The sequence below is a fragment of the Candoia aspera genome, chromosome 5 (genome assembly GCF_035149785.1).
Source record: "Candoia aspera isolate rCanAsp1 chromosome 5, rCanAsp1.hap2, whole genome shotgun sequence".
Taxonomy (NCBI): domain Eukaryota; kingdom Metazoa; phylum Chordata; class Lepidosauria; order Squamata; family Boidae; genus Candoia; species Candoia aspera.
Window position 1 is genome coordinate 12,447,164 of NC_086157.1, and position 27,886 is coordinate 12,475,049.

Here is a 27,886-nt window from a genome sequence, read left to right on the forward strand (position 1 = left end):
TGGAATACTTACAATTATTTTGTTAAGGTTTATTTTCTACATTTAACCATATTTATAAGAAGAGCAATGAAAGATACTCTATAAGGTAAAGGTAAAGGTTTCCCTTGACGTAAAGTCCAGTCGTGTCCGACTCTAGGGGGCGGTGCTCATCTCCGTTTCAAAGCCTTGGAGCCGGCGTTGTCCATAGGACACTTCCGGGTCATGTGGCCAGCATGACTCACGGAATGCCGTTACCTTCCCGCCGAAGCGGTACCAATTAATCTACTCACATTTGCATGTTTTCGAACTGCTTGGTGTGCAGGAGCTGGGACGAGCAACGGGAGCTCACCCCGCCGCGCGGTTTCGAACCGCCGACCTTCCGATCGACAGCTCAGCGGTTTAACCCGCAGCGCCACCGCGTCCCTCAAGATACTCTATATTGCATGGAAATTATAGTGTCATGTAAGAGATACATGCACTGATTAACTGCTTAGGAACAAATATTAGGTAAGTTTTGCAACTGGAAAAATATCCAGAAAATTTGACAAAGATACATATACTTTCAAGAGAGAAAATGTCCTCATTTTTAAAAGTTCTGTGAAATGAACCAGCCACCACACAAAGATCAACGCATGTTCTATTTAGAGATTCACCCTCTAAAGGTATGAGACCCAGGAAGAGAATGGTGAAAAATGGTAGCAGGGAGAGGCTCTGAAGTAAAGGGGAAAATTAATTAACTAAGGAGACGAAGAAGCATCTCAAATAGAGGAAGAAATGTAAAGGTCAATAAAATCAAGGAGTAGAATGAAATCTAGCAAATTAGTGTTTGATGAATGGAGAGACTAAGAAGTGGATTTGCCAAAGGTCAGAGGAAAAAATTCAGCAGTTCTTGCTATGTTCTTGTGATGACCATCTGTTTAGACGAGGCTTCCCTTTTTCTTTCTGATAACACACCACCCTGACTAACTTTTCCCACCTTTGATGGTAGAAGAGCCAGTGAGGTCCAGGGGAAGGAAAAGGTGCCCGCTTGAGCACATCCTCCCGAAGGCACTGGCCTCACGCCTAAACCTACAACAAAGGTTTTAGAACAATCTCCACTGACACCAAAGGTGGCTATTTTAAAAACTGAGAGCAGGGACAATTTTTCAAAGGTTCACAGATTTGGTGGAGAAAAGACTCCATACACAGAGAAACTGTCCTTCCATATAGCATAACTGCTACCCAAAATCCTCCATTGATATTAGCAGAAGCTACCTTAAAGACTTGGGGAGTTAAAGAAAAACGTACCCCTTTTCCAGAGTTGGAGAAAGCAGACATATCAGAAAAACCTTGAACCCAAGGAGAGGTACCCTGTGTTTGGCCAGGATGCTGAAGCTGCCTCATGTCCAGAGAGATGACATGTATGAAAATGCATCCAAGGTAAAAATAAAGCCTCAGTGATCAGATTTTGGAGAAAGCAGCAGGGTAATCTACCATGGTAATCAAAACTATCTTTTTTGAACTTAGGATGATGCAACTGTCAAGTCACAAATTTAAAAGCTGCTTTTCCTAAAACAATTGTAAGTGAAACAGTTTACACACCTTCTCCACTTTGGCTACAATGCAGGTAACAATAATGTTAAAACACAAGGAAGGAAACTTAAACAAGGTGAAGTCGAGAATAGAATTAATGAATTCTAAAAATATTTTGCATACTCAGCAACGCTATAGAAATTAAAAGAATATAGTATTTCAATTTCAGCTCTTATACCAGCCCAACATCATGTCCTAATATGAAAGTAGTCGAGACACTATGGCTGCAGTATCATTAATATTTACTTGGAAATAAAACCCTCAGCACCACATAGAATTTATATCTGAGGTGGGTTGCACCTGTTCTTAAATATAAATAATACAGTATTTGGGGGAGCTCTTCTTTGGGAATGCAGTATTTGAGGGAGCTCTTCTGAGAGAAGACAGACATCAAGAAGATGTTAAGTAGGTCCACCTTCTCCCTATTCTTGTTATTACTTCCCTATCTTCTCCACGCAAGAGATCAACATTGTCCTTAATTCTCTTTTAACAATGGACATACCTAAAAAACCCTTCAGGCTTTGTTTTGTATTCCTCACCAACCTCAATTCATTCTCAGATTTAGCTTTTCTGATACCATTCCTACAGGCTCAAACTATCAGCTTGTACTCCTTAGGTATTAGCTCTACTTCCAATTCTTGTACAACTCCTTTTTGCTTCTCAAGTTGTGATTTCATTCATCCATATGGGCCTCTTGAAGCTTTTCCCATTTTCCTCCTCATCAGGATTACTATCCTCATGCTTTGAGTATCTGGTTTGCCAGGTTTGCCCATTCCACTTGGGCTTCTTTATCCTATAGGATTCTGAGCCAGGTTATGCCACCCACCTTTCATTGGAATTTGTTAAAAACTGCTTGCTAAAATCTCCTGAAGTCAAAGGCACTTGGCTTTTCCTCACCTAGTTATCTTGGACTCCAACATGTTGTGGTCACTTGCCTCCAAGCGTTCAATATCTTCAGTTCAATATCTTCACTTCCTCTCTGTCAGGATTAGCTCCAGAATAGGTGACCCCTTTATTTCTTTCATTTTCTGAAAAATGAACTTGTCAGCAACAGATTTCAGACACTTTTGGACCTCTGCTCCAAGCTGAGTTAGATAGTGAGGTAGTTGAAGTCTCCCGTTATCACTTTAGCCTATTCTCTTGAGAACTTGGCACACTGATTTAGAATAGAATCATCTACAACCTCTACATGGGTAAGTGGGCTGTAGCAGACTGCTACAAGTATTTCACTTTTCTTTCTTTCTACAGGACTTCCATATTCAGCTTTCAGCAGAACTTTCATATTCAGGGCAATTAATCTCTTCACTGGCATATGGTTTCTTTACACAGAAGGTCACTTGACATCTTTTTAATTGGTTTATTTCTTTTGAACAAAGACTATCCTTCAAATTCTACTTTCCAATCATGATTTTTATGCTAACAGGTTTCCATATTTGCTTTCTGGTGTTAGGATTTCTAGTTCCTCTGGATTGCTTTTCTTACTTTGTGCTCTGGAGTGCAGACAATGGAGACAGAGAATGTCAGTGTTTACTGGTAGTGCCTTGTATGGAGGATTTCCAAGTCTTCTTTCTTGCCTTGTGCCATCACCATGCGCAACCATGTTTCTAACACCCAACACTCCTCTACCTGAGTCTGTGACTCCCTCCCCTTCCAAGACCTGATAAGATTCACAAGACTTTTTTCAAACAGACTTTTCCTTGCCCTTCTGAACTGTTGCCTATCTCTGCTTATGAATCAGTTATATTTACGATAAAGACCACAGTCTAGGAATCCAAATCTTTCTTGAAAGCATCAACTTCTTAGCCAGCTCCACTTCTAGGATCTTGTTCTCCTTATTCATCATTTGACCGTCAGACTACTTCTAAAACACTACTTACAACCCAGCTCCTTTACCTTCCTACTTGTGGCTTTATGTTCACCCATATGCCTCTGAAGTGTTCCTCCTCTTCTAGAGCGGTCATTTGTCTGGATGGTTAATGGTCTCATGAACCTTAGTAATTTTTCCACCATGTCCTGGATATGGATACCAGAGAGACAGCACTCTATTGACAGCTTGTCTATTTCAAAAAGAGCTACCTCTGTCTCCCTCCCAATAGTCTCCCACCACAATCACTTTTCTTTTCCTCTTCAATGGAGAACCTTGGTTTTGTTCATCACTATGGAACTGAGAGCCATTCCATTGTTCTGAAAAGGATGGGGTGGCAGAACTCTCTCAGATGACTGCAACTTGCCCTCCATGTCCGGAACCTATTTGTTGGTCAGCTCCAGTGGCACATAACTCCTTGTGGTTCTCTCTCTTTTGGCAAGTTCAAGTATTTCCTACTCTTATGGGGATGTGTTTATCCTTCTTGGGGTCCTCTACACTCCTGGACAACATCCTGTACCCCGCCTTCTTGGAGACCTCCCTATGAAATACTTGTTTGATGTTCACCTTCTCTAATGAGTCTTAAAAACTGGCCTGCAATCCTCTCCCTGATCCTTCAGCAAGGGAGACAAGATTTCTCTTGTAAAATCTGAAAAAACCGTAACTTCAAGTGAGAAGACATACAGTATCTAGTATATGTCTAGTAAGTCATCAGCACTGCTCCCTTGGAGTTCATCTTTCTAGCAGCATGTTTTTAAAAAAAACAATTTTATTAAAATTTTGAAAAGAAAAACTAACAAAGACTAATATAGACTAAAGAAAAGAAAGAAAAAGGGAGAAGGCAAAGCCAGAAGTGCAGAAAAATGAAAAGATAAAGAAGTACCTTCCAATTTTCTTTACAGTAGTTAAAGTATAAATTAACCTCTTACTCTATGGTTACACATGACTTTCATTTTTTCTATAATCTATTTTTTTTTCTAATCAAAAAACCACAAATCCTAAGTTCATTTTTTTCTGTTTCACGCAAAAAGTCTATAAGGGGTTTCCAGTCAGCAATAAATGTAGATAATGTCTTTTCTCTGATCAAAGAAGTTAATTTGGCTATCTCAACAAGTTCCATCATCTTCACCACCCATTCCTCCATTGTGGGTAGCGTTGACTCTTTTCACCTTTGCGCATATAATCTCACTGCAGTTATCATGTATAAAAACAAAGTTCCACGACTTTTCCCCCATTTTTTATCCATCAGCCCCAAAAGAAAAGCCTCTGGTTATCCTTCAAGCAGGGTTTGAGGATGGTTTGGTCCTCCCTTTGCTAAACCCTCACCCTAGTCCTCTTTGCCCTCCGCTCCCCTCACTCTGACTATAAACCCCCAGCTGCCTGGCCTCTTTCGAAAAATGCAGATGGAGCTGCACTACTAGCTCAAGAACGTGGCTTCATGTACTAGCTGATCAATTAATCAGCGGCAGTTGTAAGCCCCTCCTGCTCACACCAGATACTCAGCAAACCTCCTCAGTCAGGAAAAGCACACAATCCTACTCAAGCTGGCCAGACGGCCTTTCCCCAAAGCCAGCAGATCAGCTCCACAGCTCCTTCATAAAACTGGCGATTCCACGTCTGCCCTTGTTCACGTCCTCCCAGCTACCTGGCCTCCTTTTCAAGACTGCTAGCTGAGACTCATCCGTGTCCTTTTAAGGGCTAATAGTAATTAACTACTTCAAAACACAACAGCAGGAGCAAATTTGGGATGGCAGCTATTCAGACCCAAAGCAGAAAAGGTGCTCTGGTAGAAGTGGGGAAGTACTTGCTGTATCTGTGAGCGCTACCTTAAAGCTGCTGCTGCTGCTGCTTTTCCTGGGTCCACACCGTAGCTGCAGAGAGAGAGGAAAGTCTGAATTACGGAGACAGTGGCAGGGCACAAGGACTTTGTTTCAACCTGTCAGCACATCCTTAACTGAAATGTGTATTTTCCTGGGACTGCATGGCTATCATGTGAGCCCAGAAAAATATGTCTTCTTCAAGAAGATATGTGCAGTGAGCCCACCCTCACCCAAGCACCTTTTCTGCTTTGGATCCAAATAGCTGCACACTCCTAATACAAATAGTTAAAAAAAAAAAAAAAGCAGACGATGAACTTCCAGTGAATTCCTGAGTCAAAAGGTGAGAGATTAATTCTCACATTTATAAGAAGACAGTAGCTGTTTCCAAGCGATCTACAGGCGAAGGCTGGGCTGCCTGCCTTTTCCCTTCTGCATCAAAAGATCATGGGAAAAACTGAACTGCCTTAATTTGCCTATATTTAAGTTTCCCATTTGGAAAGGAAAGTACTCGCTGAAATTCTAATGTTGTTACTTTAACTTTTCCACTAATAAAACTTACTTGTCTGAGCTCAGAAAGTCTTGTTCCTTGGGTTGTTCCCAGGCCTGGTTTCTGCCAGAGACATCAGACACAAAGCGCATCTACTGATCTATAATTCCCTACATAGCAAAGAACCAAGGCTTTCCCAATAGGAATATATGTTTATTTTATTTATTTATTTAATTTAAATTTGTGGTTTTTTAAAAAAAGATTCGCTTATGAATTCCGAGCACCAGATAAGAACTATTCATTTACCTAGGGCCTTTTAACATTGTTTTACACTTATTTACCTGCTTCTTAGGGTAGAACAACTCACTATACTTGTAATACTTGTATTCAACATTTCCTGTATGGAATTCAAGACAATAAACACTGAAGGCTATACACTGAATTCCCAGGCAATCTCCCATGCAAGTTCTTGCTTCACCAAATGTCTCATGGGCATTTAGACTAGCCTCCCCTACCCCTAAGCATCCTCCAAGCACATTAGACACCTACCCTCATCTTCCCAACCCAGCATGTCTAGTGTAATGAAGACTGGAGGATGGAAACTGTTATTCCAACAAATTCAAAGAGGAACACATTTAAAGGAGACAGCTTTAAGTCTGGGCAGTTTTATTAATCTGCCTAATGTCCAAGATAGGGATGGATGCTGAAACACAAAAAAGAAATAGACAAGATGGATTGCTAACAAGTGATTTTTCCAGGATGCAAAGTAAAGGTGAAATGCCACGTAACTACACAGACATATCCATGTTATTTCTCTGGCAACAATACCAAAATTGTTTACCAGCAGAGGTGTGCGGTATTTGGCTCTGTAGCGGGAAAGATACTTTCTGTCTTGTTCCAGGCTGAGTAAACACGGTGGAGTGAGTTGCAGTTGGCATACTTGCGTCAGGCAAACCCAAAGGCAGGTAGAAAGCTGCCTGAGCAGATCCACACACACTCTGGAAATGCACAAAGAAGCAACATCATGCCTGCTACCCAGGTGCAGCTAGCCAGGAGTCCAGTCCGGAGTCACAGCCGAGGGAGACAATTGGTGGGGCTAGAAGGCCAATGTAGCATAAGTTCAGAACAGGGCAAGGCAGTAGCAGAAGAGCAAGCATGATGGGCAACACTCCAGGAGTCAGTTGACAGAGAGTTCCATACGCTGGTCTGGGTCGCACACCTGAGAGTTAAGCAGGAAGCCAGAATAGAGGTCCAATACTGGAGAGTTGTTTCCAATGGAGGGCAGTCTCTGGAGGCTACTCTAAGTCGCTCAGCCACAGGTGTGGCTTAATTAGGGGCGGTGATGTCTCTGCTTCTCAGGAGCAAGGCAGATCTCCTTTGTTCTGGTCTCTGAAGCTGCTGCCACATCTTGGAACTGGGCATCCTGCCAGGATCTGGCCTCTTATCACCTGAGTCCACCTTTACCTGCTCCTTGCAATTCTGATCACTTGGTTAGCCTTGGGTAGTTGATCACCTACTAGCTCCTGAGCTGAGCAACTTGATGGATCAGACCCCTCAGCCTCTGAGAAGTCAGAATAGCTCGTAATACCTCGGGCTTGGCACTGGCACCCTCTCTGTACCTGCTGGCATTTTTTTAGAGGAGGCACTTCTTTTTACTGAGCTCACGGTGGCTGTGCAGGATCAGGAGAATACTCATTCAAGTTCAGAAGATCTCACTGAAGCCATGCTAAGATGCAGAGGTTTTGCCACCACCTTTTTCTGAGCCCAGGCAACTTTATCTATCAGCATCATCTTCTCCCGGGATGATTTTTTAACCTCCCAGTCTAACCTCACAACCCTGGGCACTTCCTAGTGGTCTCACATCTAGGAAGCAGTGGGGTCCAACCTTTACAAGTCTTTCTGAAAATCAACCAAAATGGCTAGGCGCTGCCACCTGCTGTTACTTGGATGTACCCTGTTTAAACCTTCCCCTGAAAACTAAATCAGTCCACAAAACAGTAACGGGCACAGATTTCAACTTCACCATCCTTTCTTGAAGCATGACTATAAAGCAGCGGTCCCCAAACTCTTCAGCCCCTTCACAAAGAGTCAGATATTTGAAGTATTACGGGGGTCGATGAACAAACAGTACTACAAACAACAACACTGTCCTCAGATCGTCCCATCGACCCCTTTGGGGGACCCTGCTATAAAGCTTTTCCACAGAGCATCCTCAGAAGCCCTCACGTTCTACCTTCAGCCCAAAGCAAAGTTTCCCCGCAACCCAACCGAGAAAGCTGGATTTGCTCCCTGAGCTAAGCTGGCTGAGCCGGACTACCCCAACCTGCTCCGCCACACACCAGCTGCCAAATTCACACCACCAGCTTCGCGCTGCTTCGCCCGGCGAATGAACCCAAAGCGCCGATGGCCGGAAAGAGGGGAGCCCCCCCGCCCCAAACCGCAGTCTCTAAAGAGAAGGCATCCGTCCCCACGACGACCATCAGCAGGGCTCCAGGTGGCCTTGTAGGGGCTGCGGGACTCCAGCTCCCATCCGCCACCGCTGCTGAAGCGCTCCAGCCACATCCCGACCCACCAACCCCGCAACAGTCCGGCGCGCGGGCGGGTGGCGGCCCCACGGGTGGCGGGACCGAGCGCCCGGACTCCCCTCGCCCGCAGCCGCCTCCAGCACCCGCCGAAGGCGAGGCGGGCTACCGAGCGCGGAGCGGAGCCGCGAGAGGCTGCGGCCGCGGCGGGAAGGAGGCGGCGGCGGGGGCGGCGCTGGTCCCGGCTCGGCGTCCTCACCTCGTCCACGGCGCGGCGGGGCAAGTGCAGGATCCCCAGCAGCAGCTTGAGCTTGACGGGCGAGGAGAGGCCGTGGAAGCAGAGGCGGATGTTGTCGATGACCGAGGCGGTGAGCAGCGAGGCAATGCTCGGCGGCGCCCACAGCTCGGCGGCCGAGCCCAGCTTGTTGTGCAGCCACAGGCCGGTGTCGCTCTCCCGCATCGACGCCATCTTGGGGCAAAAAGAAGGCTCTCGGCGGGCATTTTATGAGGACACCTAAAAAGAGGGAGGGGGAACGAGGCCCCGGCCCTGCAGGGTCCGCTTTCCGTCCGTAACGCAAGATGGCGCCCTCGGCGGCGGAAAATGGAGGCGCCCGCCCGAGGGAGGGCGAGGCTTCTTCCGGAAGTGGGGGAGGCAGCGCGCGCTTGCCGTACGCCAAGAGGGCGGGTCCCGTTTGACCCTCCGTCTTTTTTTACTCAGCGGCTTTTCCCGCTGTTCCGCAAGAGAGCAGCAGCAGCGTTGTCGTCTCTTGAGGGAAATAAACAACCCGGATTCGCGGAAGGACTGAGCTGGGGGTGGTGGGCCTCGGCTTAGCGGGTGGTGTGAACGTGGGCGACTCGTTTATTCGCCGAATCAGAGCGCCACCTGTTTCCCACCCTTCCAAGGAGGGAAATGGCGTCTCCTCCGCGCGGTTGGTCCAGGGGCAGCGCCTCTTTTGGGTTGCCCTGGCATGTTATCCCACGGCTTTGCATCAGTTTTCTTAGGGCAGACAGGAAGACCCCTCCGCTGTGAGAAACCCCCTCCCCGAAGTAAGGGAAGCAGCCCACGAGAGCCCAACAAGGCCACGGCATGATCTTCTTTTCTCTGCCTGGGATGGAGACCTGTGGAAGGAGATTAATGTTTATCCAGAGCAGGAAAACGAGGAATCCGTCGATTAGATGTTAAAAAAACATTGAAAAAACATCCGAGGAGGAGGCCGGGGTTTCTCCAGGACGCGGTCAAAAAAGTCAAGATGGCGGCTGCCATGGTGCAACCCCAGCACTGCACTTTTGTGTGTGTTAGGTGTCGCAGTACTCATAAAAGTGGGTGGGGCTTGATCATATTGTTGCAGCTGCCATCTTGACCACCTCAACCGGAAGAAGGCAGTGACAAATCATGTCCATGCTAATTAAGAAAATTGCATGTTTTCTTTAAAAAGAAAGAAAGGAGAGAGCTAGTTTGGAGTCGTTCAGATGCTGGCCTAGAAAACAGGAGATTGTGAGCCCTAGGCCTTCCTTAGGCATAAAAGCCGGCTGAGTGAGTTTGGGCCAGTCCCTCTCTCTCAGCCCAGCCCACCTCACAGGGTTGTTGTGGGGAAAATAGGCAGGAGCAGTAGGTATGTTTGCTGCCTTGAGTTATAGTAAAAAGAAAGGAAGTAATAGTAATGTGGCCATCTGGAGTCAAGCTTGACTCAAAATTGTCAAGATATCTAAGGTTCCCTAAAATATGGCCATAGAATGGCAAGGGGCACATATACATAGACAATGGATTTCCATTGATATCAATTTATATGGGGAAAGGTGTACATTCTTTACGAAAACAGTATCTTTCCTGTGGTGGTCCGGTTTGAATCTGTCATATCTCCTAACTTCCAGTGACTGGGTGGTTCACAGATAAAAACCTACAGAACAATAAAATAATATAGTGATTACAGCAAAGAGCAAAAGATGACAAACTAGACACAAGCAAAGCCAACCCACATTATCCAGAAGGGGCCTTCAACCACCCTTGCCAAAGGCCTGGGTGAAGAACCAGGTTTTCAAGCATCTCTGAAATACCAGCAGGGTGAGGGCCATCTGGATCTCGGGGAACCTTGTTCCAGAGGGCAGGCGCTGCTATAGAGAAGGCGTGCTTCCAGGGTCCTGATAAATGCCATTGTTCCGTTGAAGTAACCCAGAGCATGCCAACCCTGCTGGATCAAATCAGCTGGGCAGATACTATGGGAAATAGGCAATCCCTCAAGTAACCAGGCCCTATGCCACGTAGGGCTGAATAGGTAACAACCAGCACCTTGGTTTGCACCAGGAAGCAAGCTGGCAGCCAGTGCAACTTGCAGAGCAGAGGTGTTACATTCGTGTACCAAGGCATTCCCATCACCGCCTGCAATGCTGCATTCTAGACCAGCTGAAGCTTCCGGGTGGACTTCAAGGACAGCCCCATGTAAGGCACGTTGCAGTGGTCAAGCTGCCAGGTAGCCAGGGCATGAATGCCTGTCTGAAGGGCCTCTCAATCTTGTTTTTATCTAAATGTATAGATGGAACAGAAAGATCAAACAATTTTGAACTAAAATAGCAAAAAATTCAACTAGTATATCCACTGATAGGAAATTATTGAGTCTCTAATCTTAAAAAGTCTAGTTAGAGTGAATTATAAATTGGGACGTTGACCTAGAAAAGAAGGCTGCATACTAAAAGGGGAAATAATACCAATTGTATACATTTAGTATCGCTAGTGTTAGAAGCAGGAGAACAAGACCAGAGAGAAGTACTGTACAGTGATGTGTTAAATTATATACGGGGAGTTGAACGGAAAGTAATGCCTCCAATGCTATAAATCACCAAGAGGTGGCAGAACTGGCGCTCTAAAAATGATACGTTCTTTAGCATCTGCTCTTTCACTTTAGTTGAGAAGAAGTTGCTGTGAGAAAACATGTCGCTTCTCTTCTTGAGATAGAAGCCAGCAGTGAGTTCTAATCAGTGTGCTTTAATTGCCATAATTGAATTTTTCACTGCTGAAGCAGTCCCTGCAATTAAAACTCACCACCAAATGCAGGTTGTTGTGGTGATGGCTGTGTTGCTGTGAGGACCTTGTGTTGGCTGGGCCCCCAAAAAAGTAAAGATGGTGAATCTGGAAAATACAATGTGTGGGATGACAATGGACCTGTAACAGCAACCCATGACTTTTGCATCAGAAGATTGATGGACTGGTTAAAGCTTGGCATTTCGTAGGCATGTGAGGGTCACATCACTGATCTCCAATGTCAGAAGGTTCGTGCAAGACGCGTTCCTCACATACTGACAGCAGAGATGAAAATTTCAAGAGTGGAAATTTGCCAGCACTCATCATCCCACTATCAGAATGAAGGTGAGGAATTTCTTCACAGCACTGTGAGAGCTGACAAAACATGGGCTCATCGGGGGCTGGGAATTGGAGCCACTGTTTTACGATGCTTCTTGTCCTTCCTTCATGGCCTGTTCCAGTCATTGGGTGGGGTGGGGAGAGAGGTTGTCCCCCAGGCCCTCTCATGTGGGGTGCTGTAGGGCTTGACGCTGCCTCCCTTCTGTGCAAAGTTCTGTCTTATCCCATCTGTCATAAAGTCCAGACTTGGCACAATTCAACTTCCACCTTTTAAGAAGGCAAAAGACAACATTAATGGAAGGTCAACTTATCAGTGCACATGAGTCACAATGGCTCCATGTCGCCTTTAATAATATGGAGGAATTCTGTGCCCCTCTGCAGCAGCAGCTCCTGATGCTAATTTTGGTCCCATATCTACTTTGGCAATGCAATTACATGACATCATCTACAACACTGAAGGATGCACACTTGCTTGTCCTCATCTGCTGCTTTACACTGGGGAAATCACATTCAAAAGAATAATAGGAAAGAATCTGTGTGTCCAAAACCAGGGGGAGAATGTTTAGGCTCACCCAGTCATCCTATCGTGGAGTAGCCATTCTTTTGAAAAGGAAATGTTACGAAGACCAATTTCACTGGAAAACAGGTGAACTGGAATTTAGTTGGAGCTGTAACGGATTAAAAAAATATCAAAGGTTCTTATCACATCACATTACATTTTAATCAGGCCAAGAATGTCTCTCTCTGAACTGGTGTTTTATAATATTATCTATAGGTAACTCATGTCTTCCTTTCCCCATCAGTAATAATACTCATTTTCCTTTGCATCTGAAGAAGTAAATGATCATTCACAGAGGTATATGTGGTCATAAATGTATTAATGTTTCATGTGTCACAAGATTTTTTTTTTTTGCTGTAAAAGGCTACAAAAGTCCTTAAAGCTGTGCCATTCATAACAAAGCAAGGAAAGCAAAGCCACTGCTTTTGAAGCCTCCCCTTAGTCTGGGGCTCGGTGTTGTTGCCATGGCAGATCCTTCTGGGAAAGGATGAAGAGCAGCTGTGCGCCTGCTCTGAGGCAGCACGGTACATCTTGCGCTAGCCTGTCGCGGCAGCCATTCAAAGCGGCCATCACAAAGACAAGGGAGAGAGCAGGTATTTCTATTTTAAAATGGGTTGCTTTGTTGGAATTTGCTTTTCTTGAAGTATAATCTAGCTGAAAAGATGGGTAAGATCACATGTTGCCCACTCAGCTGGGGTGCCTGGCTTGCACACCGCACATCAGTCACAAGACCATTGGTCTGAAACAGGTGATTTCTCAAGCCATTTTCTGGACTAGAGGCTGTTCGGAGAAATCGCCCGGGGGCTGGGATGACTAGGCAAGGCTTTGCTCTGGGAAAACAGACCTGAGTTTCGCTTGAGCAATGGGGAAGCTGCCTCTGGCAGCTGTCAGTACGAGGTGGGGGAGGTTCTGCTTCCATAGTTACAGAAAGTGCAGAAATGTCATAACCTCTAGACATTTCTGGTGATTTAAAGACCCACTTTGATGACCACAATCAAAACACTCTGTTCACATGTGGATTATATGGAGGAAATGGGAAGATGGGTGTTAAAACTGTTTAAGCAGAAAAATGATTTTGCTTTTATCGGTGCTTTTGTAAAGAGGTATGCACTGTGGAATTGTGGGCAGAAGGTGTTTTGTTCAGGTGCCATAATTTTAATTGACTTTTGAGATATGAAATGGGGAAATTTCCCCTGTGCTAATTTAGCTTGCATTCTTAAGTAATTTCTTTGGTTCATTGCATACAGATATCCTGAGTCTTCATAGCAATGCTTCATGATTTATGACTGTGAAACTACACAGCTACATATTCTGCCTTCTTTATTGCTATCAAGAATTGTTGCTTTATCATATCTAAAAGCTTGTGATTATATGATTTATTTCACACCACCTCAGCAACATCTTAAGATGTCACAGCATACTGCTGAAGTTCTGGGTTAGATTGCTTAATATATACAGTATCATTATTACACTGATATTTTTACTATGCTATCTAACTGTTGCAACCTATTCTAAAATTGTAGAACCAAATATTAGATTGTCATAAATGCAGCTGTTGATGGAAAAAGCGTAGTTTTCCGGAGAAATTCTGCCTTCGGTCCCATTTCAGGCCCAAGAAACAGCTTTGGGGTTGAAATGTGATTTTTGTCTCTGTGTGGGAAGTAATACAGTTCAAGCAATTAATTAAATAAATAAATGGACGGACGGACCAGGAGCCTCCCCAGGGTCATGGAGGATAAAAGAGTCAAGAAGGCAGCTGGCACCTATACCATCAAAGCTCTACCCCTTGATTACAGATTGCACATGTGATATGTGTGAAACTGAGGTGGGCCTTTGAGGGTGCAGGCGCAGCTGCCATCTTGACTCGTTTGACCATCCCACTGTGGATGTTCCTGGGACAGCGCTGCTTGTAGGACCTGGAGTGTTACAATTTGAAATTACCCCAACCCTTCTTTTCCCAGTCACATCCATATAAATGTAGACAGAGTATAATGGAAATACTACAGTACTAAGGAAAATAATTTACCACCTTTCTTTTAAGAAACCTCTTGGTATTATTATGTCTTACTTCTATTCTTTCTTCTATTTATTAATATTATTCTATTATTACTTCTTACTTCTATTTCTACCAGTTGCATGGATTTCATGGAAAAGGGCTGGCTGAAGATGACAATTTAATTAGTCGTGTCAGTAAGATTTGGGTATTCTTAATTTGCAGTTTTTACTCACATAGATTGCTAAAAAAATTACATTCAGCCAAATTAATGTGCTTCAAAAGATCTCCGTTATCCATGACGTTTCCTGTTTTGTCCAGGGAAGGAGGAGGACTTAACTACTAAGATGCTAGCAGCTGGTACAAGCAAAATGATACTTTTAGCGCCTTTACTTCTGATGGCTGGGCTGCTTTCTACAAAGGCTGCTACAGCAGAAGAAGAATCAGGAACAGCCATTCCTGCTGAAAGTATGTATTAAATTTCATCTATCCTCTCAAGTCAACACAGCAGCAGTGATAACTGTATGCAGTTCTGAGGTCAACCTAGGTTTGCCATAGAGTGTGCTTCCAAACAAAAACAACAACAATGCTTGCAGCTCCTTGACAGATTAACTATTAGGGTCATACATGGGAGAGATGTCAAAAATAGTCAAAATGCATCTGTAAACATGATGAAGCCCCCTTTTATTGCTTTGCAATGTGTGTAAAGGGGTGGAGCTTTGATCATGCAGTTGCAGCCACTGTGCTGTTGTTGCTTATGCACCTGCACACCCTGCACCTGAAATCTTCTAACAGACTGCAGTTAAGTTGCACACAATATAATTTTGTTTTGCTGCAAAAGATGAAACCCACTGGAACAATTTTCAGCCAGAAATCGCATCCAATAACCTGTGTCCCTCTTGGATATGCTCATTGCAACTGTGTTCATGGTGTGGATGTAAATTAATTTATTTGTTTGTTCGTTCATTTGTTTATTCTCCCTTCCTCCTTGGCTTTTCCAGCCCATTATAAGTGGCTTTAAGTCATCTTATCAAGTATCTTCTTCCATAGAAAGCTTCCTGAGAGTTATTATTTTTTTCAAATGGAATTTTACTGTTCATTACTTGAACTATCTGCTCAGTTTGAGTATCTTTCTCATTATTTATCCCACTTGAAAAGTAAAATATTTCCTTGGTTTTGTCAATGTGCCAAATGTCCTATTCTTCAAAAGATAAAAAGTTTGCTTTTCAGTAATAATTTCAGGATAACAAAAAGACTTCCCTTATTTTTAGACACAGCAGTAGAAGAACTTGCTAAGACAAATGTAATCAAAAGTGTTCCAGATGTAGACGTGGTTCTGTAGAATACTTTTCTACAGGCTCTTGGTTAATATTCCTAATTTAATCCTCTTATTTATTCTGTGCAAATGCTCTTTCTACTGAAGCCTTGAACACTTTAAATATCGTTGTTAGTTAACAGCTGGTAAAATGAGAAGAGCTTGTAAATGTCTGCACTTTCCCATCCCCTGGGGAGGTGGTGTTCCTCTTCTGAAGGTGAATGCATTAAAATCAATGTTATTTTCTTGCATCAATTGAAAAATAATAGCATAAACTTCCTATGGAATGCATTTTGTGCATATTTTTACTAAGGTATACTGTACATGCTTTATGTTCCATAATATGTGCATTTTTCCAAGCTAATTTCCTATTACAATACATTTTTGTATATTCGTCATGATTTGGTGTGTGCGCTCTGGACTAACACATCTACAATATTTTTAGCTGCTAAACACATTGCAAAAGTATATTTTTGTCATATAGTTTTGTACCAATATATGTATAGTTTTGGGAAGTATGAATTTACGTTCACATTATAATGCAGCCTGACCAAATTCCTATTTCTTTCTGGAATCAGAGTTAGCAGAGGGCAAAAAAAAAAAGCTTGTTTGTGCTAGTTTGGAAGCTTACTTGTACTCTAGAGCAGTGCTTCTAAACCTCAGCAATTTTAAGGTGTGCAGACTTCAATTCCCAGAATTCCCCAGCCATGTTGGCTAGGGAATTCTGTGAGTTGAAGTCAGCACATTTTAAAATTGCTGAGGTTGAGAAACACAACTCTGCATACTAAAACATCAAATGGTATTTACTGAAGCTAAAACTAGAGACCATATTTGGTTGAAACAATTTTTAGCTAAAGGAATCTCCTTATGTTAATTCTTAGCCAATGTTATTTCCTACCCATTTAAGTGCCTTTGATCAAAGGAAAGATGTAAATTATGGTTCCAATGTTTTGCTGTTGTAAATTTGGATTTTTTTTTTCATTGCAACTTTTTATATGTCTTAGGAAAGCCAAAGTAGAATGATCAAGGATTTTGGAATGATTTTTCTGATTTCTTTTACAAAAAAAATTAATGCAATGATTGTGGATTGCCACCAGAGGCAGTAATTTGATTGCAAAGCACTTCCAGCACAATCTGAAAATATTCTGATTAGTATAATGCACCATCAAAGAAATATTGTACCATCTGTGAATTATTTCTGTAGTCACTTCTTGATGACATGCTCAGGTGGATTGATAAGCAATTTTATGTCATAAAAAAATCCAAGCAGACTCACAAGTTCAGAGTCCAAATCCTCTTTCCATATCACTGAAAGGTTCTCAAAAGAGCACGTTTTTTCTAAAGAAACAGTGTTGCATGGTATATTTGAAATTGTAGCAATACATTCTTCCAGTTCTGTTTAATTTTTTGTTTGATGAAATAATAAAAGGTTGGAATTTGTGACCAATTGTTCACCAAAATATATTCAACTGAGATCCATTTCCCATCAGTGATCAAGTCTCTCATTTATATCAGCCTGTCTGTAATATTTAACTTTGCAGAGATGTATTTACATTCTTTTGCTTAGCTTTGATTGCGATGTTTTATAAGAACATTTAAGATAAAAATTCTACCAAAGTTATTGTAATATTTTTTGCATAATAAACCAAAGACTATTTCCAGAATTCTAGGGAAACAGCTTTTGGCAACTATTTAGACAGGGAAGTTAAAATGAATTGCATTGGTGCTACTTCTGGCAATGTTGCTCTGCAGTGCAATATTTGGAAGTTCCAACCGAAGGGTCTGTTCTGAGCCTCTCACCTGTTTGGGGGCTGTTTTAGCTCTTTGGAGAGTGAGGGGATTTGAAAATTAACCTTGGAACTATACCATAAACATGGGGAATTTCTGGCCCAGGGACCAAATCACTCCATCTGCTCTTCACAATCTCAGCAAAGCCTTTCTTCAAATCCTTGTTTCTCCTGACCTCAAATCTTTTCTGTGTGTAGCAGGAGGTTGGGTCTCATACTAGCATGAGGTGCAGAACAAGGCTGGCAAAAGTCCCTCCCTCCCTCCCTCCCTCCCTCTGAATAGAGGAAAACATGGTCTTCTTTGTAGAATGAAGGCTGGAACCTCATTCAGAGCTCAGCAACTTTTTCAAACAGCAAGTACCATCCCATCCAAAGCTACCAATTTCCCAACACGGTAACCAAACACAATTCTAGAAGGATAAACCAGCACCCGTTGGGGTAAATTGTCAATATGTGTTTTTTTCAATGGTTGAATTCATTCTCTTTCGGTAGCTCAACATTCCTTTTCCTTGTCGTTCTACCTATCTGGTTAATATTTCTTGTTTTTTAATAAAATAAATGTCTAGGGATTTTTAATGTTTATAATATATATGTTTAAAGTGTATCCGGTCAGTTTAATCTACCTTTTGTTAATAAGTATATAATAGTGAACTTTATATTTGTATTTTTATATTTTATTCTTCTATTATATTTTATAATTACTCTGTGTACATAGAAATACAAGAATGTTGTGTGTGACTTGTAATATTTTGTCCAGTTTTGATGTTTTAGTTTAGTTTTGGGCTTCTGGGTGTGCCATGTTGACCGCTTCTGTTCTAAGTGGACAAAAGTTGAGTGGAAATTAGAAATAAAAAGAGGGTTGTCAAATCTGAATGTCTTTCTCTACTATCATCCTGTAGGGAAATTTGCTCTCTAATCCACAGGCCAGATTCCATTCTTGGCCCATGGAAGAGTGGTCCTAAAAAAACCTTTTAGCCATCTGTTGATCTTGCTGTGCTGCATATGCCTTGTTGATAGACTGAGTTCCTGTGCTTGCTTTAGAGAATTGTATACCTTCTGTAATATTTCATGTTCTTTAAATGTTTCTGTTAAAATCCACTTCCAGGTCGCCCATGCGTTGACTGCCATGCCTTCGAATTCATGCAGAGGGCTTTGCAAGATTTAAAGAAGACAGCATACAATTTAGATTCACGAGTATGACTTCTTTGTTGTTGTTAACACACATAAACATATTTACTGAAAACAATTAAGATTGGGATATGTATTGTTCCAAAATTATATTGTCATTTACGGTTAGAGTCAGAGATTCTAAGTTAATAGTTAGAGAGTGGTACCCCAACAGCTGAAGGAATTTTTGTTTCGTTTTAATGTTCTCAATTAGATTGAGTAGGACAAGTATGTGAGAATTGGCTAATGGTATGTTGAGGATGCAAAGCCTCTTTATGAGATTCTGTTAGAGGGAAATGGATTTAATGCCTTTCATTACATGTACTTTATATAAGCAAGTAGTAGAAGCATTTGTTTAAAATTGATTGCTCTCTTATGCCAAGGAAGGTATACCTTACGGCATTGCTCATGGGGGAGGTTGCTCTTTTTTTTTTATGAATTTTCTTAATTAAGCTGGCAACCATGTTTTGATTAGCTAAATTTCCACCAAAGGTGATTTTCACTCTTCCAGTTGAAGGAACTAATTAATACCCATGTTCCCAGAACATGGTAACATTTATGGAATCGAATCTTCTAAATATCCAGACAAGATCATTACTACTGTATGTAGTTATATTTTAGTGCCAGAAGTGGCACTCCGTAACCAGAATCCAGGGGCAGGGGAGGACATATAAGAATTGGCCTGTCCTTATAAGCTTTGGGGTAAAAATAATTCTGCTTGAAAAGTAAGAACTCCTTCTCCCTGGTTGTCTGCCTTAAGCTACTTGTGAGTCAGATTGAAGAGAAGAAAAGGTTAATCTAGCAGTCAAGGTTGAGAGGGAAAATTGGACTCATAGGAAATTAGAACATTATAGAGAGAGGAAGCAAGGCAGGCTTCATAGATGTTGGTGCAGGTACTGGGAGGGGTGTTGTTTGGTTTAGTGGCCTCTCTTTTTTTGGCTCAAACCATGAAAAATAGTTCACTCTAGGTAGAATTTTGGTGACACAATAGTCTGTCGGTGGACAGCAAAAATGAGGTGGGGCTACTCACACAATAGTGAGGCTGCATATATTCTTGCTTTAAATATTCAGATGTGGATATTTTTCTGTAGTGAGGATTTGCATTTCTAACACCTAAGTAAAGTTTATTTAGGAGAAAAGCAACTTTTTTTTGCCAGCCAGCGGGTCAGGCTCAAAAAGTGACCACTGGGGAAGAGATAGCTGGCTTCCGTTGAAAAGGGCTGCAAGAAACGTGATGAGTGTCAGGGTTGGTAGAAGGTTGCAGGAAATCTACTTCCGCTTTTTCACCAGCAACACTGTCAAGATTTTAGGGTGAAATAGCAGTTAGTACATGGTGTGGGTGTGTGTGAATACAACAGTTGTTTTGCAACAGCAGGTGATCAACTGAGCCCAGGTCTTTTTTTTTTTTAAAGAATTGTATTAAGTTTAAAACAAAGATAAAAACTATAGAAAAAAAAACTACAAAAGAAAAAAAACCCAAAAAAGTGTGAAACACAAAGAAAAATAATTTTAAAGATTACATACAAAGGCGACTTCCAGCTTTCAACAGCAAGAATATACAGCAATTTCCATCGTCAAACCCTTACTCTTTATCAAAGCAAGATCACATTATTTCTATACATCCTTCACTGACACCTACAAATCACTAATACAATTGCTCCTTCCCCTTATATAAAAAAAGGATATATACACGCACTCTAGGCTGCTACAAGCATGCCCCGCTCCTCTGGTGGCTGGCACTACCTTCCGTGGCCTTTTTGGCCTGGGCTGCAGGAGGGATCAGACACTCTTTTCCCCAGAGGCGCCTTCTCTTGGAATGCCTTATCTGTGCCCTGCAAAGTGCTGTTGTGTGTTGCTGCCTCTGTCCCAAACGTCTACCAGAGGGGTGGGGGAGTGGCACTACCACCGTTTGGTCTTCTCCAATCCCAATTTGCATATTCCATAGGATACTTCTGAGTGCTGCTGGCTATGACGAACCACTGCAGACACTGCCATTCCCTTGCAATAGTTGTTAATTTTGGTATTAGAGCTGGGGTGAAATAGAGTTTAGCTCAAGTGAGAAGTTGCAGGCACACGGAAAGGAGGGGGGTAGGACTAGGCGGAAGGGATATGTCCTTGCAACCCCTTCACCGTATGTGTGAACTGTCACGTGAGCTATTTCTGAATACAGATCTCACAGTCACCTGGAAAAACACTATGGTTGTGTCTGACTGATAGGTGGGTGAGACAGGAGGAGTCAGTGGTGAAACGGAGAGAGGTCTCCCAATGTGTCAGAGAGCTCTCTCTTGATTCACCCTGTGCCCCTCCTCTGCCTCATGACAGAGGAAAGCTGACTTAACCCTCCATTCTGGGCATCTCTTGCCCTTGCCCAATCCCATCTTACCCCATGTTCAAGAGCAATTGGTGATGGTTCTTTCTGCTGGCTGGTGATGCTGTGGGACTCAGACCGAGGAATCTACCAATCATTGCCCTCAAATTGTCCCACAGTAGAGCCATAAGGACAGTGCCACTTGAAAGCTTTGTTGCTAGAATAGTTACAGGGCTTGGCCATTAGCAGCATGCGAATTTAGCATAGTTTTCTGCCAACTCAAGGACTGGAGGAATGCACATTGATGTCCTTCTAACTCGGGATCAGAAACTGCTGAAGAAGGGGATGCTTTTATACTGCTGTTCATCAGTTTAAAGGACTAGGAAACTGAAGGCTTGAGGAAATTTAATAGAGTTTTGGTCCTCTTCCCTCCCAAACTAGCAATTACTTGGCAGTTCTGGTCATGGTGTTGGGTTGTTAGATAACTGCAGTTAAAATGTGGACAGTCACATTTATGTAGCCCCATTTTTATATACAGTAGTGTGGTAAGATTTGTGTTTTTAAACAAAGCATACTGTAAATCAGAATTTTAAAAATCATGTTTCGTGTCAGTTTTTTCATTTGGTTGTAAGAAATGAAGGAGAGACTGTGATGAAATTGGCTAACATGCTTCCCCCCATCTCTCCCCCACCCACCCCGCCCACCCTTGCTGCAGACGGAGACATTGCTCTTCGAAGTGGAGAAGAGAACCCTCTGTGACTGTTTAACCGCCCATGCCCTGAACTGAGTCCAGGAGGTTCCATCTAGGAGTGTCTTCAACAGCACCCATCACACTGCAGTTAGGAGACAAACCATGCAAGCATGTAAATCTGAATACTTATGAAACTAAGTGGAGAATTTTGGCATGAGACTGTTGTGCCTGCCTTCAGAGTGTTTATGGCTTTCCCCTCCATCCGACCTCATCTTCTGTCATCAGGAGTTGCCAGATACTTTCCAAAGAAAAGAACAAGGCGGGAGGGACTCGGTGATGGATTAGAGTTTTGTTTTCGGAAGCTTTCCTTTTTAATATATTTTCCCCCCAATCAAAGAAATCTAAAAGTAATCAGTAAGGACCACAGCAGGGATTCTGGGGATCTTGTGCTGGGACTCTTTTCCCGTGAGTGTTTTTAGAAGTAATTGAATATTTATACTGAATAATGTATACAAAGCAGATTTTGATCCTATGCAAAATATGATTTTGGTAGTGCGCAAAAGATTTAAAGTAAAATGAAACAGAATCAAGTTGGAGGATCAGTTGTTAAACAATTTGTTTAATTATGAAAAAGAATCAACTGAAATCTAATTAAAATTTAAAAAGTAGCAGCAACTCAAGAAGAGACTTCACCAAAAGCCACTTCAGGGCAAGAAGAAGGTGCCCTTTTCCTTGCCTCCATCACCACCACCACCCTGAATGAATGACCCCTTCACTGCCATTTCTCCTCCAGGCAACAGCCACTCTCTTCCCTGTAGCAACATGCAGAAAAGATTTGCAGCATGAGGATGTGAGGGAGCTGCAGTGGGATCTTGCAGTGCTCCCCTGCTGGATCATGGCCACGGAGGGCAAGCTACTCTAGAGCTAGCGTGCCTTTTAGACACCATGAAATAGCTGTTTGAATGGCACAGCCGAAGGGCCGAGCATTGAACGTATTTCAGCCCGTACCTGGTCTGCTGCTAAAGGGGCCTCTTCTTTTTACAGTTGGGCCAGTACCATCATAAACGCCCCTTTCCTTCCCTGGCGCATAGGTCTTTTCTAAGCGGATTCTTCTTCCTTCAGAATTGTTAGGCTAATAGACTAAAACTCCTGTCATTAATTGATTAAAAACTGAAAATTCAGGTCTAAAAATAAATAGGTAAATTGTTCTCCAATTGAATGCCTTATGTCAACTTGTTTGGTGGACCTGTGAGGGTCCATAATAGATCAGGAGAGAAAAGAGCCAACTCCGAATCCATAATGACACTCTTAATATAAATAATTGATGAAGTAAATTTCTCATTGCAAGATTGAAAAACCACTGACTTTTTGGGGTGAGGGGGAGGTTCATCTGCAGAAAGGAAACAGTTACAAAAACTATCAGTCATGTAATGTAACTTCTCCTTGACTTGAGGGAACAAGGTTTCACTTCGGTAGAAGGTCTAAGACATTAGGGAACAAGGCCTACAAAAGATTTCATTTTTCTACCTTTTTCTTATAGATACATGCAAGTGCATCTCTAGCCATATCTTCATACTTCTGGGACTTGGTGCATTGAGTAATTTGTAGTTCATCTGTTATCTCCCAACCATTTTAGCTGAACAATGTTCTTCCATTATCAGTGTATCATAGACATTATCTGTGTATCAATTTTTTTCTGAGAAATGTTTGTGTGTGTGTGTATGTGTAAATGTACAAACACAGTATTCAGGAAATAGACTTTTTAAAATAAAGATCCAAGATCATGACACTGGATTGCTATATTCCAATTCATAGATTGTTTTGAGAAGCAAATATTTTATGAATTCTTAATATTTCTACTGTAATGTTTATTGATCTAATTCTGGCCTTAGCAATCTTTTTAGATTGTTCTTCATTCTTCTATTATTACTACAGTATTTTCAAAAGAGCCAGTTCAGGCAAATGTCCACTTTCATTTTTGAAGGCGAAAAAAGTGTGCAGCTATGGCGACTGCTGAAGAAAGCTTGAAAGCATGTAATAAGTGTAAATTGCATCTCAGAAATCAGAAACGCAGTTTGACTTCGGGTATCTTAGGGCTACTACATCAGGTCTGCAAAGATCCAGGGATCCAAATATAACTATTTTCTTCTTGCCGCCAACCCAGGTATAGTATGCCTAGCTTTATTTATCCATCCATCCATCCTCTATAATAATCTGCATTTGCTTGTATCTGCAATATAAAATGCCCATTTTCATGAGAAATTGGAAAGGGGCTGTGGATTGTATACAATGCCAGTCTGTTTTTAGAAGTAGAAAGCAAAGATTAACTACCTAAATTACCTTACTAGGATAATTGCTGCTTCTATGCAACAAGGAAAAAAATAGGCGCAGTGTGCTAGAATGCTGAAATTATCAGCATGAGGAGAAAGGATCAGGCCTCAAACCTTGTAGCTACTTTTCAGAGAAAACTGCAGGAGATCTTGATATGGTTAAAAATAGGAGAAAGGGGTTGGGCTTTTTCCTCCCCCTCTCCCAATAATTCAACTGCTGAGCGGTTGAATAGCACCACTTTTTTTCCGTAACAATGCTGCAGCTACTAAGAGAGCAGGAACCACATAATATACCCTCCTTATTTAAGAAATCTAAAATGTGTTTCTTAATTTGCAATGTTGCCAAAAAAGTAGTAGTTACGTTGGTTCAACTCTTAGTTTGGTTCAAAGTTCTGCACCTAGTTGGGTTCAATACAGCACTGATGTGTGTGCAGATGGATGGATGGATGATGATGATGTGTGTATATGGACATGCATACGTTTGTTAAGTTTTAAATTAAAAAGGTTTTTAAATGGCAGCTGCATAACAGGGGAAGTATGAATTAATCCATCACCTCCATCAAAGAGAGGGGAAAGTGGGTGGTCACAAACACCTCAGCCTGGAGATGGACTTGGATAACTCAGCTTCAGACTTAAGCGTACAACATTTTCCAGGAGGCTTAAGGTGGACAAAGGGTTTGAGTTGCAATGCTGAGGGCTACACCTCAAAAATCAATGCATGGGACCAGAACAAGAAACAGATTTTGATTGAATTTCATTAATATTTAAAATTAAACACAGTGAAAATGATTACTCTCAAATCATGTATTCAGTACTTTTCTCACAGTGTAATTTTAACATGGTAACTTCTGGAGGTCCTGACCATGTTTAGGTGACACTTGCAGGCCCTGCAACACTTTCTGAGAAAGTTCCACCACTAAGACTTATAATGAGCTCTTCCTCATCTTCCTCATCCTGCACTGATGTCAAAAGAAACGTGGAAAAAAAACTATGTCTATCACATGGCAGTAGCAGACTGTCGTGGTGTGCTCAGTTAGCTAGCACATGGTATTATCTGGTGGTGTCCAAAGGGACACTTCATTTTTGCAGGCCCTTTGCCAATCTGGGCCCAAACAGGTGGCAGCACCTGACTGTCTTTGGCTGATCCCATCAGGCCTGGTTAGCAGTGAGTGCAAGACCACCAGGGCTGTAGCCTAGACTGGAAATCAAAAACCTCCTAGAAGAAGACAAAGTCAACCCCTTTCTGTATTGTTGCCATGAAAACTACAGATATTAGACTTAACTCAAAGGAGATGTTCCTTGCCAGACAGTTGGTGGTCCTGCCTTTGCTTGGACATTTCCAGCAAAGAAATGGACCTATCACCTATTTGAATAAGTAGGCGGCAAGGCATTTCCCTGCTCAATGATTCTTGGGAGATTTTGGATAACCTTCCATCCAAAAATGTCTTCCTAAGGTGGTTATTCCTTGTTCTGTGCTCTGGGATGAAAGAAAAGAAGTAATGGTCTTCTTCTCTGCTGAGTTATAACATTGAGTAAGCAGTAAAGGTAAAGGTTTCCCTTGACATTAAGTCCAGTTGTGTCCGACTCTAGGGGGCGGTGCTCATCTCCATTTCAAAGCCGAAGAGCCGGAGTTTGTCCATAGACAGTTCCGTGGTCATGTGGACTACATGGAACGGCGTTACCTGCCTGCCGACGCAGTACCTATTAATCTACTCACATTTGCATGTTTTCGAACTGCTAGGTTGGCAGGAGCTGGGACTAGCAATGGGAGCTCACCCCGTCACGCGGATTCGAACCGCCGAACTTCCAATCGGCAAGCTCAGCAGCTCAGCGGTTTAACCCACAGCGCCACCGCGTCCCTGAGTAAGCAGTGCATCCACTTAATTGTCCCACTCACGCTTAACTAGCTAGCTAATCAGCATGTCATGGAGTATTCTGTCGAATGTTTTGCTGAAATGGCAATATGGTGTACTACACCCACAGATTCCACAATCTACTAAATAAATTACCTAATTTAAAAAATGAGACCAGGGTAATCTCTTCTGGAGCAATGCATGCTGGCTTCTGGTAGTTGCCCCTTGTTTTCAAGCATGTCCATCTCTGAATGAGCCCTGTTCTGTAGTTCCCCAGTTTCTCTTCCCCTCCATTTTGGAAGATAAGGATAACATGGGCTCTCCTCTGGCATATGATACCTCACCAGTTCTTCGGGATTTCACAAATATAATACAGAAAGATTCAGCCAAACCATCAATGTAGTTCCTTCACTATCCTAAGATGCAATTAATGTGATCCTGGAACAATAAACCCCATTAAAATAAAAAGGTATTCCCTGATCATGTTTCTATTAATCTTGAGCATCAATCTTGCCGCTTCATCCTGCTCTTCACAACATACTTTCTTGTAAAAGAAGACTGAACAAAATAAGAGGTGAGTCATTCTGCCTTTTATTTGTTGCATGCTAGCATTTTGTCATCTTCATTAAGCTGATTCTTTCTTTGGAATATTCTAAAAAAAGCAGTTTGGGCTTTTCTTAGTCTTCTTTGCTAACCCATTTTAGCTTGGATGATCTCAACAGCACTCATGCTGTCAGACTTCTAAGCAGGTATATATTTTAACATATGGTGTGGCCCTTTCTTCCTTTATATTATTTTCATTCTTCCTGAACAGATTATATACTTCAAATGTTAACGACCATTCATTCAGTGACCATTCCAAGTTACAATGGCACTGAATGAGGAGACTTACGGCCGGTCCTCGAAGTTGTGGCCATTGTAGTGTCTCATGGTGACATGATCACCATTCACGATCTTCACTGCTGGCGTCCAACAAGCAAAGTCAATGGGGAAGCTGGTAGGAGGTCACGAATGGTGATCATGTGTTGTTACACCTAACAACTGTGCAGAATTCACATAACAGCTGCAACTGGAACTGCCAGGACTGCTGTCCTAAGTCAGCACGGTCATGTGACATTGCACTTTACGAGCGTGTTGCTTAGTGATGGGGTTCCCAGTCCTGATGCGATGGAATGTCTCCCTGAGGAGGGAGTAGGTGATGCTATGGAGCCCGGAGAGGGGGGAGAGAGAATGCATTCCAGACTGATAAAAGGAGTCACAGCCTGCTAAGTATGGAAAGTGCGGGGAGGGCCAAAGAAGAGGGTCAGGCTGTCACCGCCTTAGTTTCCCGGGGGTATTTTTCGCTTTGGCTCTGCGAAGGAGACTTTAGTCCAGCAAGATTTCTGTGTATGCTAGAAGAAATGAAGCACTAGAGTTAGAACTCCAACTCAGCGTTTTCTTTGCTGATTGCCCTGACATCCGGTTACCGTAGTGAACTGAGGGCTACCTGCATCTCCATCAAGACCCTCTTCCTTACTCTCTACAGCAGTGTTGTAAGAGTCAGATTTCAACTGAGGAACAGTAAAATATCATCTCCATATCAGTAAACTAATTTTATGCTTGCTTGCTGATTGATATGTCCTGCTTTTGCTCCAGGAGTTCAGGGCGGCATAGATAGCATCCCACACTCTACTTTTCCTGATAGCATCAGTCCTGTGGGATAGGTTGGGCTGAGGCAGGGTGACTGGCCCAAAGTCATGCAGTGAACTTTTATATCAGAAGGTGAACCTGAACCTGCAGTAGGTCTTCTCAGTCCTGCCCAACACCTTAACCATTATATCACACTGGTTTTTTAAATTTTGTTTAATAGTGATAGGGTTTCAACACACTGACTACGGTATCCTTCTCGACTGGCTCTGGGAATTGGGAGCAGGAGGCATTGTTTTGTTGTGGTTCTCCTCCTTCCTCTGTGGCTGGTTCCAGTAAGTGTGTGTGTGGGGAGGACAGAATTTTAGCCCTAGGCCCATGCAGTGTGGGCCAGGGTCTCTTGTTGCTCCTCTTTAACAACTACATGAAACCAGTGGGTGAGGTCATTCAGTGGCATGGGGTGTGGTATCATCAGTATACGGAGTAAAAATAGTTTATTCCACGGGGAACATCTGTGCCAAATTTCAGAAGGTTGGGACTGTTTGTGCAAAGGAAATGTTTTGAATGATTTCCATTTAAATGCTTTGATCCAAAACAACAACCTTTAGGTCTAGACCAATACATTATGCACTTTGCCCCAAAGTAGGACCAAATTTAA

General features: G+C 42.6%; 2 protein-coding genes across 2 annotated transcripts in view; one reads left to right on the forward strand and one right to left on the reverse strand.

The window, feature by feature from the left end:
* The window catches only part of NELFA (negative elongation factor complex member A), a 41,298-nt gene extending 32,553 nt beyond the window's left edge, over positions 1-8,745 (reverse strand). The window contains exon 1 of the mRNA XM_063304608.1: positions 8,504-8,745. Coding sequence (XP_063160678.1) covers positions 8,504-8,713 — 210 coding nt within the window. The 5' untranslated portion in view covers positions 8,714-8,745. The remainder of the gene's footprint in view (positions 1-8,503) is intronic.
* Positions 8,746-12,564: 3,819 nt separating this feature from the next.
* NICOL1 (NELL2 interacting cell ontogeny regulator 1) lies at positions 12,565-23,193 on the forward strand. The gene is made up of 4 exons (XM_063304302.1): positions 12,565-12,751; positions 14,473-14,619; positions 18,359-18,447; positions 21,444-23,193. Exons 1-4 carry the CDS (start codon positions 12,646-12,648, stop codon positions 21,513-21,515), a joined length of 414 nt encoding a protein of 137 aa, XP_063160372.1. The 5' UTR covers positions 12,565-12,645; the 3' UTR covers positions 21,516-23,193.
* Positions 23,194-27,886: the final 4,693 nt, after the last annotated feature.

What these genes read in the sequence shown, in the direction of transcription:
- NICOL1 (XM_063304302.1), top strand. Translation starts at nt 12,646, where the DNA reads ATGAAGAGCAGCTGTGCGCCTGCTCTGAGGCAGCACGGTACATCTTGC. An exon ending in AACAGCCATTCCTGCTGAAA is followed by an intron (nt 14,620 to 18,358) that starts GTATGTATTAAA and finishes ATCCACTTCCAG; the next exon opens with GTCGCCCATGCGTTGACTGC. An exon ending in CATACAATTTAGATTCACGA is followed by an intron (nt 18,448 to 21,443) that starts GTATGACTTCTT and finishes CCCTTGCTGCAG; the next exon opens with ACGGAGACATTGCTCTTCGA.